The sequence below is a fragment of the Argiope bruennichi genome, chromosome 10 (genome assembly GCF_947563725.1).
Source record: "Argiope bruennichi chromosome 10, qqArgBrue1.1, whole genome shotgun sequence".
Classification (NCBI taxonomy): domain Eukaryota; kingdom Metazoa; phylum Arthropoda; class Arachnida; order Araneae; family Araneidae; genus Argiope; species Argiope bruennichi.
The window spans coordinates 92511903-92525864 of record NC_079160.1 but is presented as its reverse complement, the minus strand read 5'-3'; the positions used below and the strand labels follow the sequence as shown (position 1 = coordinate 92525864).

Below are 13962 nucleotides of genomic sequence, written 5' to 3'. Positions count from 1 at the left end.
ATTCTGTTCTCCCTTCAAAAAATTGATTTGTTCTTTTCAATTTTGTATGTAAAAGATTTGAATCACAGCGAAGATATTAATTCAAAATGCAAAAATATTTATATTTATTTCCTTTTGATGACAATATATTTATTCAAATCTTTTTTGTATTTTGTTTCAACCTTATAGTGCGTCACGACATGTGATGTTACACAGACATCCATAAAATTTGCATATTTCATATATCTATCACTAACATTGGAAACTTACATATTTGTGTTTCTTAGCCCCATACAGGCCAAGTAATTTGATCTAGAGTTACCGAATTCGGTACAAAGATACTTTTGAGATTGGGTAACTGCACCTAAATAGATCAAGTAATTTGATCTAGAGTTACCGAAATTCGGTACAAAGATACTTTTGAGATTGGGTAACTGCACCCAAATAGGTGAACACATCAATTTTTTTTAACTTTTAATTTGAGTTTCAATTAAAAATTAATTGATATTGTATCTTTTTCCAGCAATAATTTCCAAACATATTTTTGCCTAAAAAAATTTTCACACTATTTTAAGTATTAACTTTTAATGATATCAATTCAATTGCATTTTTTCCCAAGTTTTGGCAATTTTCATTTATTTATTTATATGCTTGAGTTCCAGTGATAGATTTTATTGCTCAAATCTTTTTCATTGTTTCATAATACACTTTACCTTGTGATTTTTCTTCCGTTGGTGAAAGCTAAGAAAAAGGATATCAGGAACCGGAAATTGAATTTACATTATCGCAGAAGACAACATGGAATTTGAAATGCACTCTTACAGTTGATTTTTTAATGACATGAGATTAGACTTCATTAGGCAAATTCCTTATTTTTCGAGGGAACCATAATGTCAAGTTGGATATTAACCATTTATTTTAAATTACGTGCAATCAATATTCCAGTGATCCAACTGGTCGCCAAAGATAGCTTATGTGGAATAAATGAATTATCAATATGTGAAATAAAGTTCAATCTCAAAACAATTTTACAAAAAAATTCAGATGTTTTTAGAATTACATAAATCACCAAGAAAAAAATATACTTAAATAGTTATCATAATCGATATTTTAAAGATACCTAAAAATTAAATTTTTGCTTAATATTGGGTAAGATCTGCAGATAAACTATAAGGAAAAGAAAATGCAAAGAGTTCATTTATGTTTGAAAATGAACGGAAAAGAAACGGAAAGAGTTCAAAGAAATTAAATGCTCGTATTTGTGGGAAAAGCTTATTTGTAAAATTGCAAAGAAAAAAAATTCAACTTTAGCAGTTGATCACCCAATTTGAAGCTGCAAAAATCAAGCTATCATAGATCTGAGTTCTAAAAATTCGGACTAGCCATCAATGTCAATCAATTTGATTTAATTAACGTTCCGTTTTGAAGCAATCCAAGTACCATTTTGGGATGACCCCTGTACTTTTGAACTGCAAGCAAAGAACGGCACCTTAAAGCTAGAGAGAAATTAGAGAAAGCTTATTTACATAATTGCAAGAAAATAATTCAACTTAGCAGATGATCACCCAATTTGAAGCTGCAAAAATCAAGCTATCATAGATCTGGGTTTTAAAAATTCTGACTAGCCATCAATGTCAATCAGTTTGATTTAATTAACGTTCCGTTTTGAAGCAAACCAAATACCATTTTGGGATGAGCCCTGTACTTTTGAACTGCAGGCAGATGACAAGAACGGAACCTTAAAGCTAGAGAGAAATTAGAGAAAGCTTATTTACATAATTGCAAGAAAATAATTCAACTTATCAGATGATCACAAAATTTGAAGCTGCAAAAATCAAACTATCATAGATTTGGGTTCTAAAAATTTGAACTAACCATCAATGTCAGTCGATTTGATTGTATTAAAGCCCCATTTTGAAGAAATCCAAATTCCCTTTTGAGATGAATTAGTGATTTCGAACTGCAGCAGATGACAAAGGCGACATCCTAATGATTATTTTCTCTCCAACTTTCCGTACTACACCAAAAGTGGTGATGTCAGATTTAACGTAAATCAGGATAAATACGTGGAGAATTTATGGCGAGTCTAGGGCCTTTGGTCTCTGCAGCGTAAATCATGCATTTGTCGTGAGACAAGATTTCTATGGCTCACAACAAATGCATGTGTAGAAAGATATTAAATAATTTTAATGTTTAAATTTAATCAGTTTAAAATCCTTGTAACATACGATTCAAATTTAAATTAACATTTATATCTACTTACTTGTATATTTGAATATAAATTCGTAATATAATGAAAAGAAAGAATCTAAAATGCAATTTAGACCTCTTCTGTTGAAACATTGTGCAAAATTTTATAGAAGTATACAGTTCAGTGTGAAACAAACATGCAATTTTTTTTAATCTTATAAGTTTTTCTTGTGATCTACTGTGTTTACATGTATACCAGCGGACAGATAGACAAATGATCTAATATTTTACAGAGTTATTCCAAAATTAGATTCTAAACTGCAGTTTGAATATTAGGATCACGCATAAAAATCCACACATCTAAATAGTTTTATTTTTCAGCATGCATATGAGCAGAGAGATCGAAAATTAGTGAGAATGACCTTGAGTTGTTACTCTCTCTCCATACTTCCACACCATACCAACGAGATCAATGTCAGGTTTAAAGTACAAAAAAATCACATGCATAAAGGATCTCTGATGAATTCAAGTTTCGAAAAACAAATTTTGCCTTTAAAAATTTTGCTCAAAATTAGAAACAAATCTTAATGCATAGTAATAATTACTGATTCCAAATTTCATGCTCCAAAAAAATGTCTTAAAAACGGAACGGCAAATAAAAAAGAAATCCAAAAATCAAATGATTAAAAGCCCATAAAATAAATATTTAAAAATGAATTTCTTCTCAGAGATTAAACCAATAAATACATCAACGCTTTTTCTTCCTGTTTCGAAGCATGTACTAACCTCGCCAACTTAGCTGCCAATTTCCCGCCAATTGCTACATTCGGTAATTTCCCCTTATCTTATGTAATTATTCATCGCAGTGTACTTGAGATAAAGGTGTTTGCTGTTTATTAATCGGAATTTGATGCCTTTATTTCCAGTTTTCTTGCAAAAAATCTATAGTTTAAGTAAGTTCTGAAAAACGAATCATTTCTAGTTTTATATTATTATCTAGTTTAACAGACTGAAGCTTATATTTTATATCTTGCAAATTTTAGATGTATATTTTGCTAAATGTTAGATATTTTCAACACTCGCAACCAATTGAGAAAGATAGTCATTTGTGAATCTAATTAAAACATCTTGTAGCTTAGTAAATGTCTTGCTATTTTTTAAAATGTTTCGTAAAACAATTGATTGGGCTATCCGAAGTTTTTCCTCATAGAATAATAATACTTATTCAAATAAAGCTCAAATATATCTTAATTTCATGTTTGCCCAATTTGTTGCCAATGAGAAAATAGTTCATATTAAAACATTAAATATATTCCATTTTTAAGTATATATTATTTAATATTTTTAACGTAAAATTCATTTATTTTAAACAAGTCTCTTATGTTGGTTTTTTCCCCCTTACAACACAGTAACAAATCTAGGTAATGATATCATTATTAATTACTGTTTCTATTATTAATTACTATTTATTATTACTGTTTATGTTATTGATTACTATTTATTATTACTGTTTATGTTATTGATTACTATTTATTATTACTGTTTATGTTATTGATTACTATTTATTATTACTGTTTGTTATTGATTATTATTTATTATTACTGTTTATGTTATTGATTACTATTTATTATTACTGTTTATGTTATTGATTACTATTTGTTATTACTGTTAATATTATTAATTACTATTCATTTTATTTTTATTTACAATAAAGATGAATGTGTGTGTGTTAACTCTCTATAACTTAGATAGTTATTTAGAGCTACCAAATTCGATACATATGTATTTAAAAGATAGAAATGTGCTCCTAGGAGCGATTTTTTAAATATTTATTAAAATTAATTGAAATTTTAGGCTTTCTCCACAATAATATCCGAAAATATGAGAGAAAGTCATTTTTATATCGTTTTAAAAAATGTTATCTTTTCAATTATGCCAATTTTTAATATATAAATTAAGTTTTTTTTAATCAATTTTTTTTTAATATTTTCCAACAATTTATTTCACACGAAATAAAAATGAAATTATATTTGTACGAATGAGAAAAATATGCTTAAGCACACATGGGAAAATTTAACTTTTATTAACGTATTACCATCCTATTGACAAAAATTTAAATTAAAAAAATGAAGTTAACTCTTTCTGCAAAATATATCTAGAAAAGTGTAATTTGCAGCACTTGTCAGTAAAAAATGAAATATATATGAAAAATGTTGTTTTTTGGGCCTAAGTGAAGATTAGTGTGCACCAGCCGATTGTCGCCAATATTGCAACCCATCGGATCCCTCTTATAGCAACCGTACTGCTGTTTTGTTTACTACTTTTTGCAATGGTTGAGTTGTACTTAAACTACAATTAAATTATGAAAAATGTTAAATTAAAAATATTAAAAAAATATCGATTAAAGATTTTACTTTTGTTCTTTATTATAAAGAAATTTAAGCTTATAATTAAAAGTTATTTTCTTCTTTCTTTTTTTAATGTGAATACGAACAGAAAATATTTATTCTTTTGCAATTTTTAATTATCAGTATTCGCTTTAAAAAAAATCGTCTGCATTCTCACTTTCAAAGACAGCTGCAAATGGAATTCTTCGCAGTTCTCGTAATTCTTTTGGTGTTATAACGGTTGGTTCCCTTCATAATTTGTTATGTCGGGATTATTTCGAACCTGTAGAATGGATGAAGAGCGAGTTAAATATGCATACATATATATTTTACGAGTTAATGAAATTAGGAAAGGATGCTTGTTTGAAATTTTGTATTGAGAATGGTTTGATATCGAACCAGCAGAATGGATGGAAGGTGAGTGGAATATATTCTTTTACAAGTTGATGAAGGTGGGGAAAGTATGTTTGTTTGAAATTTTGTATGGAGAATGTTCCGATTGCTTATTTCTCCGTTTTTTCTTTTCTCTTGGTTATGTACTGTTTCTGTTTTCCACACAGTCTTTATGTTCAATGTGCTAGCGAAGCTACTAGGTTTCCGCTCCCGCTGCTAGCGAAGCCGTAGGATGTTTTTTTTAAGTTAAAAAATTACTGCCCGGTGCCTTTTTTTTTCATACTGCCCGGTGCCTTCTACAGATGCCGAAGGCATCTGTAGAAGGCACCGGGCAGTATGAAAAAAAAAAAAATACTTATCAGTAAAAAGTTCTAATTAGATGGCGGGAAACAGTAACCGTAACTGTTCCACTGAAGTATTTGTTTATTTTGTCCGCCATCTTTATTGGCGACTTGGCATTGTTGGCGCAGCTGGGTGCACACTAAAATTCACTTTTACCGTTTTTTGTAAAGATAAGCGCAAGAAAAAAAAATTTGTAAACTTTTAAAATAACTATTCTTTTGATTCAATAATTCTGTAGTATTTAAAAAAAAAGATGTTTATATATATATATATATATATATATATATATATATATATATATATATATATATATATATATATATATATATATAGGATGTATACTGTAATTGTGTACCAAAGCTTTATTTCTAAACAGTTAATATTAGGCATATGCATCCAATATGAAAAATGGACTGAATGATATCTTATGAATTTTGAATCGGTAAATGTTCTGATGCATAACGGATTTTATATTTTTATTGACCTTTACTGCTACGAGTAATTTTCAATAAATTATTTGAGGTCCCTTTATTGTAAATATTACTATAAAAATGCTCGATTTTAGACCGTTTCAAAGCCTCTCAGCGCCCAAAGTTTCCTCAAGGCTGATAAATCTAAAATGATAAAATTCTTGATACTTGCTGAAAGTGTTGATTAAATTAGTGTTATTCAAAACTTCAGAACTCTGCCAATTTGATAGCAGAACGCTTGTAGTAAAGTCAAGAATAATTCAATGAATGATTCTTTAGGACCAAAGAACTGTATAAAAAATTTACATTTCATAATTTTCCACAAGTACATTTATTGACTAGTACAAAATAAAATTTTATTATTTACGCCATTTAAATCCTTTGGGAAGTAAAACTAAATGTTATGAAAAATTAGAATAATTTTATTGAGTAATTGCATAAATTATAAAAAATATTCCTGTTGTGCCTATAAGACATTACTGCTGAATGATTTTGTTTTCTGTACTAGTATTTTTCCGCCAAAAAATTTGAACTCGAGATTTTTACGAATCTTCACGTTTCGAAAAACACATTTTTGTAAAATGTCCGTCTGTCTGTGAGAAAGATAACTCAAAAACATTTTGATCTAGACGGATGAAATTTGGTGGACAGGCTTAAAACCAAATTTGTAGATTTCTATCAAATTTGGAGCAAAATCTGTTCAGAGGAAGTCTATCTGTCCAAGTATGTTAGCATGATAAGCACAAAACGAAAGATCTAGATATATCCAATTCTATACACAGATTTAACATCTTTAGTATAGAGATCTATCATATTTTGAACGAAAATCAACAAGGAATTGATTATTTGTCAGTCTGTCTTACAGAAACATGTTAACGCGATAATTCAAAAATGTCATGTCTTAAGTATATCAAAATTGGTATGGGATTTTATAACTTCAATTAAAGTTTTGTGTCAAATTTTTGTTTCAATCGATTGGGAAAAACGCATCTAAAACACAAATTCGATTTTTGGATACCATTAACAGCCTACAAGGATTAATTGCCAAAACACTCGCGAAGGATCAGAAGAAAAATTCAATAATAAAAGCCAAATTCACGTCGAAGTGTAATATTTCATAACTATTGTACGCCAGTGGCTTACAAGGCTTTCACTGGTAGAACATATTTATTAGAATGCATGCGATAAACTTTTGTGGAGAGCACTCCCACTGATTTAAAAAGCATTTATGGTTTCAACGAAAACGTTTTTCCAATTGATTGAAGTTTAATCACTTCCGCTTCAATTTAAATTTAAAATTTTACTCGGGCTGATCAAGGTAGCCAGCCGACAGGAATACCCCGGGAAGTGTCAGGGAAGACCAGAAAAAATCAGCAAAATTTGTTCTTAAAATGGAAATTTTTTATAAATCGGTAATTTTTATCGAAACTGGTAATTTGCTGATATTTTTTCATAAGAAGGATGAAACATCATTATCAACCTATGAAAGATTGTCATTTATATCTACGTTTCTCTGCGTACACCAGGTTGGGAAGGATTTATATTTAAATTTCTGAAGGATTGAAATTTCGGGTATGCAGCATTGTCCTTGGTCCTTGAAAAGTTCCTACAGTTTTGAAGAACAACTCTCATGCATCTAGATTAAGATGGATTCATAATAAAATTGTGCAAGCTTTTTTATGTCTATTAACCAGTTTATTAATCGCCTTACTTTTATATTCTGTACACTTATCTAAAAGAATTTACTTACCCCCCCCCCGTTTTCTTGCATTATTTATGGTATTGCAATGATAATTTGATGGCATTATAATTCGACATTTCGTCGTTTTTCGATCGAGTTCAGTTGAGGCTAGGTTTAGCATTAGCCAGAACAATTTAGGTACAGCAAAAATCTTTGTATTAGATGAATGAATAATCATGCATCGAATTACTTTTCCGTGTGCAAAGGGTTAACTATTTTATTCAGTCCATGCCAATGTTTGAGTTTGCAATTATCAATCAAATCTCTTATAACCTGTTCATTGTTCCTTCCACAAATATTTTTAAACATCATAAAGATGATAGATGTATAGCTATTTTAATTTAATAGCCTTTCAGCTGTTCTGTTTATTTTATACATGAACTTTTGTAATGGATTCAAATCCTATGTAATCGCACTCCTTTAAAAGCACATACAAGGGGCTTTCGGTAAGTAAAGATTGTCATCGATAGCGCAAAGAAAAAATGTTTCTGCAAATCCGTTGGCAACACGGATATTTTGTTTTCCTCTCGGGGTTATTCGTTATTTTTATGGCGAGTTTTGTTTTATCTGCATTTCTTTAGAATGTCTGCGTCAATTCAAAATCCTATCGGGCTGCAGTGGCTTTGTAGTAAAATCTCGGCTGTGGAACCGGAAGGTTTCAGGTTCGAAAACCGATTCCACCGAAAAACCGCCATGTAAGTGGGTCTGGTGCACGTTAAATACGTCGGGGTCAAACATCCTCCGCTGGTGTGCTGTGGAAGTTTGGAGAGGGGGTGCCAACTCAGATGTTGCTCTCATTATCTGACCGCGGTTCAAAATGACGAGGTCCACCCCAAAATAGCCCTAATGTTGCTTTAAAACGGGACGTTAATATAACTAAACTAAGCTCGGAATCCTGACAAATGTGAAATGCGTTTTCTTCATGCAAAATGATATTCATAATGAAATTCCTTCGGTCTAAGGGAAAAATTATGAATCGATGAAATATAAAGAAATGGTGGCGTACTTTCTTTGAAGGGAGGATTGATGTTCATGACGAAATCAGAGCAGGTAGAACACTGATGCCCTGCTTCGAAGAACTGAAGAAGCAATTCGAACAAATAGGTGTCTCACTTGAAAAGATTTGCAAAAAAATCATATAGAAAGTGTATGACAGCTCTTTATGAAACTGCAACTATTAGCTTTGGGTACCGGTAATTGTGTGGTAATTGGGTTCTATTGTAACTGGGTTCCAAAAATATTAATGAAAGCACACAAGAAGAAAAGAATGGGCTATGCACTTGACTTTCTCACATACTATACAGAAACAGGTGACGACTTTCTTAATCATTGTTATTGGTAAAGAAACATGGATTTATTTCCACACACCCGGATCCAATCAATGCAATGGCGCCCTACGAATACCCCAAGAAATTCAAGACTTCAACTTGAGCACAAAAAAAAGCGTATGTTTTCTGAGACCGAAAATGCATTCTTCTGGTTAGCTTCATGCACCCCGGCACCACGATTAATGTTAATGCTGTGAGACTTTGAAACGCCTTAGACGGGCAAATCAAAACAAACGCAGAGGTTTGCTAACAAGCGGCGTTTACTTGCTACCGATCCACACTCGTTCTCACACAGCGCTTAAAATCCAAGCATTACACAAGTTTCAAGTGGAAAATTTTAGATCATACAGCCCAGACCTTGCACCCAGCGACTTCCACTTATTCCTTTATCTGAAATGAGATCTTTCAGAGCAAAACATTCAAGACGATGATGAGATCAATATTGAATTTAATCAGGTTCCGAAAACAGTTGGCAAAATTCTGTGACTATAGAATACAAAAGCTTGTATCCAGACTAAACAATTGTTGAAACTTTATCGAAAAACACAGCATGTATCAGTGAGTAATATATAATTTGTATTTAATGAATTAGAATATTTTCGAGGGAGCATGAGACATTGTATCTTTACTTTTCAAAAACATCTCGTATGTGCTGTAATCCATTGATTAAATACAAGTTGTCCTTCGTGCGGTACTCTAATCTCACTTTCCTATTCCTCATGCCACTTGCACAGATAATAAACTTAATTTCACTTCCTTTAGTTTTCAACAATGGAAGAAAATCACGCGATGAAATATTTGTTAAATAAAACCGTTAACTGAAAGCCGTTTGAATAAAATTGCAACAATCAAAACTATTGTTGAAAGTTATATAAAAAAATATTTCTTAAAATATGTCAAAATTCAGAAACAAACAATTATTATTAAGTTATTTTTTAATTTAAAAGAATACAGTTTTATTTTTCTGATGTAATATTATCGGAAGATATTTAAAAAAAACTCCATGATAAATGCGTATTTAATTTTAATTAATTAAATTCTATTAAAAAAATTTTTTTAAATGTAAGGCGCATAATACTAACTTCTAATATATATTTGTGCCAAATTGTCTGGACATATATATTTGTGCCAAATTGTTTGTGTAATGTGTCAACACATTAATTTTTTATTAGTAGTGGAGATCATCTTACGTCGTGCTGTAATACCATATTTTTTTTTTTTCGTTTGCTAAATATTCATTGAATTAAAAAAATAATTAAATCAGAGTTCTTCGTGTATGTCATTTGAGCGTGAAATAACTAATTTACTGTACATCAAATATTTAAAAATCATCGGATTCAGCTAATGTATCAGTTTTAAAATCTATTCTTTTATTTGAATTATTCAAATATTTTTCGTAATACATTAATAATTTTTCTTTTGAAACTTTGTACTTTAGAGAAATTGTGCATTAAAATATGATGCTATGTAATATAATATTGATTCTTAAATAATTGATATTTTTTAGGGATAACATGGGATTGAGAAAAAGTGCCTTACCGGATAATGATTTGCTTGGAGAATAAAATACAAAATAAAAGAACGTAGAATAAATAAGACACATAAAAATTGTCAATGAACTTCTAAAACTTTAAATAATTAGATTAACAGCTGCAAAATAGAGTGAATTTATTACTGACTGTTACAAGAAGTTTGATAAATTTTGATGTCATCACATTTGGAGAAAAAGTAATCAAAATTATCGAAAGTCTTATTTCCCTGCTTTTAGTTTTTGATAATCTAGAAATCGGTTTTCAAAGTTTGTTAAAATCAATTAAAAATGACTGAAAGTAGAAAATGTTTTACATTCATCTGGAAAATTAAGAATTTCAGCTTTGGTTTCAACGGAAAATGTATTCTGAGTCCATCTTTCGATGCCCAAACATTGGACGGAATTAAATGGGAAGTAGGGATAAGTTTTAATATCGAAAAGAACGTTGCTTGTTTGATTTCTGCAAGAGAGTATAATGCCTCCGTTCTCAAATGGCCTGAATTAGATTTCGAGCTTTCCTTTCTCGCAGGGGATGGATCAGTTCTACATTCGAAAATATTCATTAAGAAAATACTACAATATCCTGATTTTTCATTACTCTATGTGATAAAAGATAAAACGTTCTTTCATCAGAAACATCTGTTTATTCCTGGTGACACTCTGACAGTCCGTTGTAGAATGTGGAAGAGTGGGGAATCGATTTCGCAATCGGAAATGTGTTTTGCCGAGACTCAAATCGAAACTTTTTCTTCCAAAGCTTTTGTCGGAAGCATCAAACGATTTAGCAGCTTACAAGCTGGGGAAAAATATCCGCTATGTGTTAAATCACCTTCAACAGAAATTTCTTTCTGTTCCACGAACCTTTCGATTGTCTCTGATGGCAAACTTGAAGTTGAAGTCATACCCATCAGTAGGCCATTTGTAATATTTTATTACAGATGTAAAATATTTATCTTGGATCGACGTGGAAATAAAGTGAAATCCGGTGATGGTGAATTTTATGACACGCAATCGCATTCTATTCCTCTTACCTTCTCAAAAGATTACTTGGTAAACAGTAAAGAATACTTTCTTCCGAACGATGAGCTAACCATCTGTTGCGACTTTATTCTTCCTGGAACTAAAGCAGAACAAGAACTTAAACATATATATGATTGTCAAGACATGAACGAGATAACATCTAACATTAATAACCAAGACGAATCTTCTGAAAAACCTCGTATCGAAAACTCGGCAACTCTGAAGGATGACTTGATTTCATTACTCAATGAAGGCATTTTTTGCGATACGAAACTTAAAACCGCTACTAAAACTTTTCCAGCCCATATAGCCGTCTTAAGCGCGCGGTCTCAAGTTTTTAAATCTATGTTTGCAACCGATATCAGAGTGAAAATGGATAATTGCGTCGGCATTGATGACTTGGATGCTGACACAGTACGTCGAATGCTCTTATTTATATACTCGGATACCCTGGATGACTTAGATTATGAGAGTGCCAAAAGTCTGTATTTCGCAGCTGATAAATACAGCATTGTTTCACTGAAGCTCAGATGTTCCAGGTTCTTGAAGCAGAAGCTCCTGCAGTCGAATTGTTGCGACGTCCTCCTTCTAGCAGACAGACATCAAGACAACGATCTGAAAAAAGCTGTTCAAGAATACATTGCGAAAAACGGCGAGGAGGTTCTTTTCTCGGATGAATGGAAAAATTTGGAGAAGGATCATTCTCTGTTGACAATAGAAGTGTTGCGATTCATGTATTTGAAAAATAGGAGGAACTAAGGGCGAACTAGGTATTGTAGCCATAAATTTCAGTTAATATTCTGAATTTTTTTTTAATTTTTACACTCACATTAATGTCGCAAAAAAAAATCCATGTACGTATTCTTTTATTATTGTAGAAATGGATTTTCAAATTATTTTAGGGTGAGAACATAAACAAACTGGTTGTTCCCAAAAAAAAAAAAAAAAAAAAACTGACGGATTTTAAAAATCAATAAAAAAAAGGGGGGGGGCTGAAGGCGATTGAAATGCATCGTTTACGGCCTTATGCTTTGGAAATCAAGGAATTTTATCCCATCCAAATTTCAAATTTAGTTAACACTGCCACCAACAGATGGCGCTTCACACGATTTGCAACAGTTGTAGTAAAACAAAGTACTTGAAACTTAAAAATGTTTGCCTCAGACTGCGCCATGTTGTTGCTAAAAATGGGGTTTCAATTTAAAACACCGTTTTAAATTGAAACCCCATTACACTGTTGCATAGTTATGTCAAAAACAACTCTATGAGAAATCAAATGTGATATTTTTTTAAGTATTAACCTAATGTAATTTAAAATTCTCATTTGCATTAATATTTGTAGTCATTTATTCTATCTTTGGTCTACTGGATACGTGTGAAAATTCTAAACTCGTATTTCAGAGTAATTTTTGTCTTTATGATGCATGTTTTTTTTTTTTTTTTTTTTTTTTTTGTCGTTTAAAATCTTTTTTTTTTAAATTAATAATACCTGTCTTTTCTTTTCAGGTTAGTTGGAACAGTTTGTAAAACCACATTCCCGGTTATTTACATTTCTATAGTTTTATGATCAGAAAGTCTAATATGTGGTAATGAAAAATTATTGAAATTATTCGAAATTATGGCAAAATGATCTTAAAATGAAAAATTACTCGCCTAGTTTGTTTTTTAAAAAGTGCATAATTTAATATGTGTTGCTTTTTATACATCCTGTATTTTTTTTAACAAAAATGACGGCAAACTTTTGCTGTATAATTTCAAATTTTAAATTGTTTAATAAAATCTTTTTTATATAACTTCCATTATTTTTTCTTTTAGTATTAAATCTTACTTATAAGAGTAAAATCGAAAATAGCAATTATTTATCATAAGGAGTTTTTAAAAAATGTTATTATTTACAGCTTGTTATCATGTGAGAACATGATGTTGTTTTAGTTAGGGGTTTTTGAAGCTCGAAATCCCATAGGCAATGAATATTGAAGCTCGAAATCGCGTGGGCAATGAATAAAGCATAAATGGCAATTTTCATCATCTTTTAATCGCATATATTTTTTACCTGCTTTTACCAGTATTAGATTATTATTATGTATGCTTCTTTGACAGCAGATGCGTTTTTAAAAGGCTGACGTAGAACTATGACATCATAGCTGTTATTTCCTCTCAAAATCGGTCGAGATCCAAAACTTTGTTTGCCAGCTAGAAAAAATGAAAATTAAAAAAAATATCATTATATATATATATATATATATATATATATATATATATATATATATATATATATAATATACACATACAGAGAGAGAGAGAAGTCTCGTGATTGTTTCAAACCGGTTTAAACTGGTTAATGACTTAAATTAATTAAGACAAATAATGACTTAAAAAGTAATGCTTTTACACGATAACTTGAAAGTTGCGTTCGTAGATTTCATTTTGATTATAAATTTGTTTGAATATAATTCTAATTGTTTTTTAATTCAGATATGAAAATAATCAAAAATTCATGGTCGATTTAAATAATAAATTAACAAATACACTCGTGTCCAAAATTAAGGTCACAAAAATGTTTTTCAAAGTATTTCTAAAT

General features: G+C 30.5%; 1 protein-coding gene across 2 annotated transcripts; it reads left to right on the top strand.

Annotated features, from left to right (window-relative positions):
- Window positions 1-2989: 2989 nt before the first annotated feature.
- Window positions 2990-13116, top strand: LOC129988640 (TD and POZ domain-containing protein 1-like). Of its 2 annotated transcripts, XR_008785663.1 has the most exons (4): window positions 2990-3122; window positions 10338-11920; window positions 12042-12151; window positions 12888-13116. XR_008785663.1 is itself a non-coding variant. In XM_056096908.1 (3 exons), the coding sequence occupies exon 2, from the start codon at window positions 10650-10652 to the stop codon at window positions 12138-12140; it is 1491 nt and encodes a 496-aa protein (XP_055952883.1). In that variant the 5' UTR covers window positions 2990-3122; window positions 10338-10649; the 3' UTR covers window positions 12141-12151; window positions 12888-13116. The 2 variants fall into 2 exon arrangements, 1 of the variants encoding a protein (XP_055952883.1); XM_056096908.1 differs by having other exon boundaries at window positions 10338-12151.
- The last annotated feature ends 846 nt before the right edge of the window (window positions 13117-13962 follow it).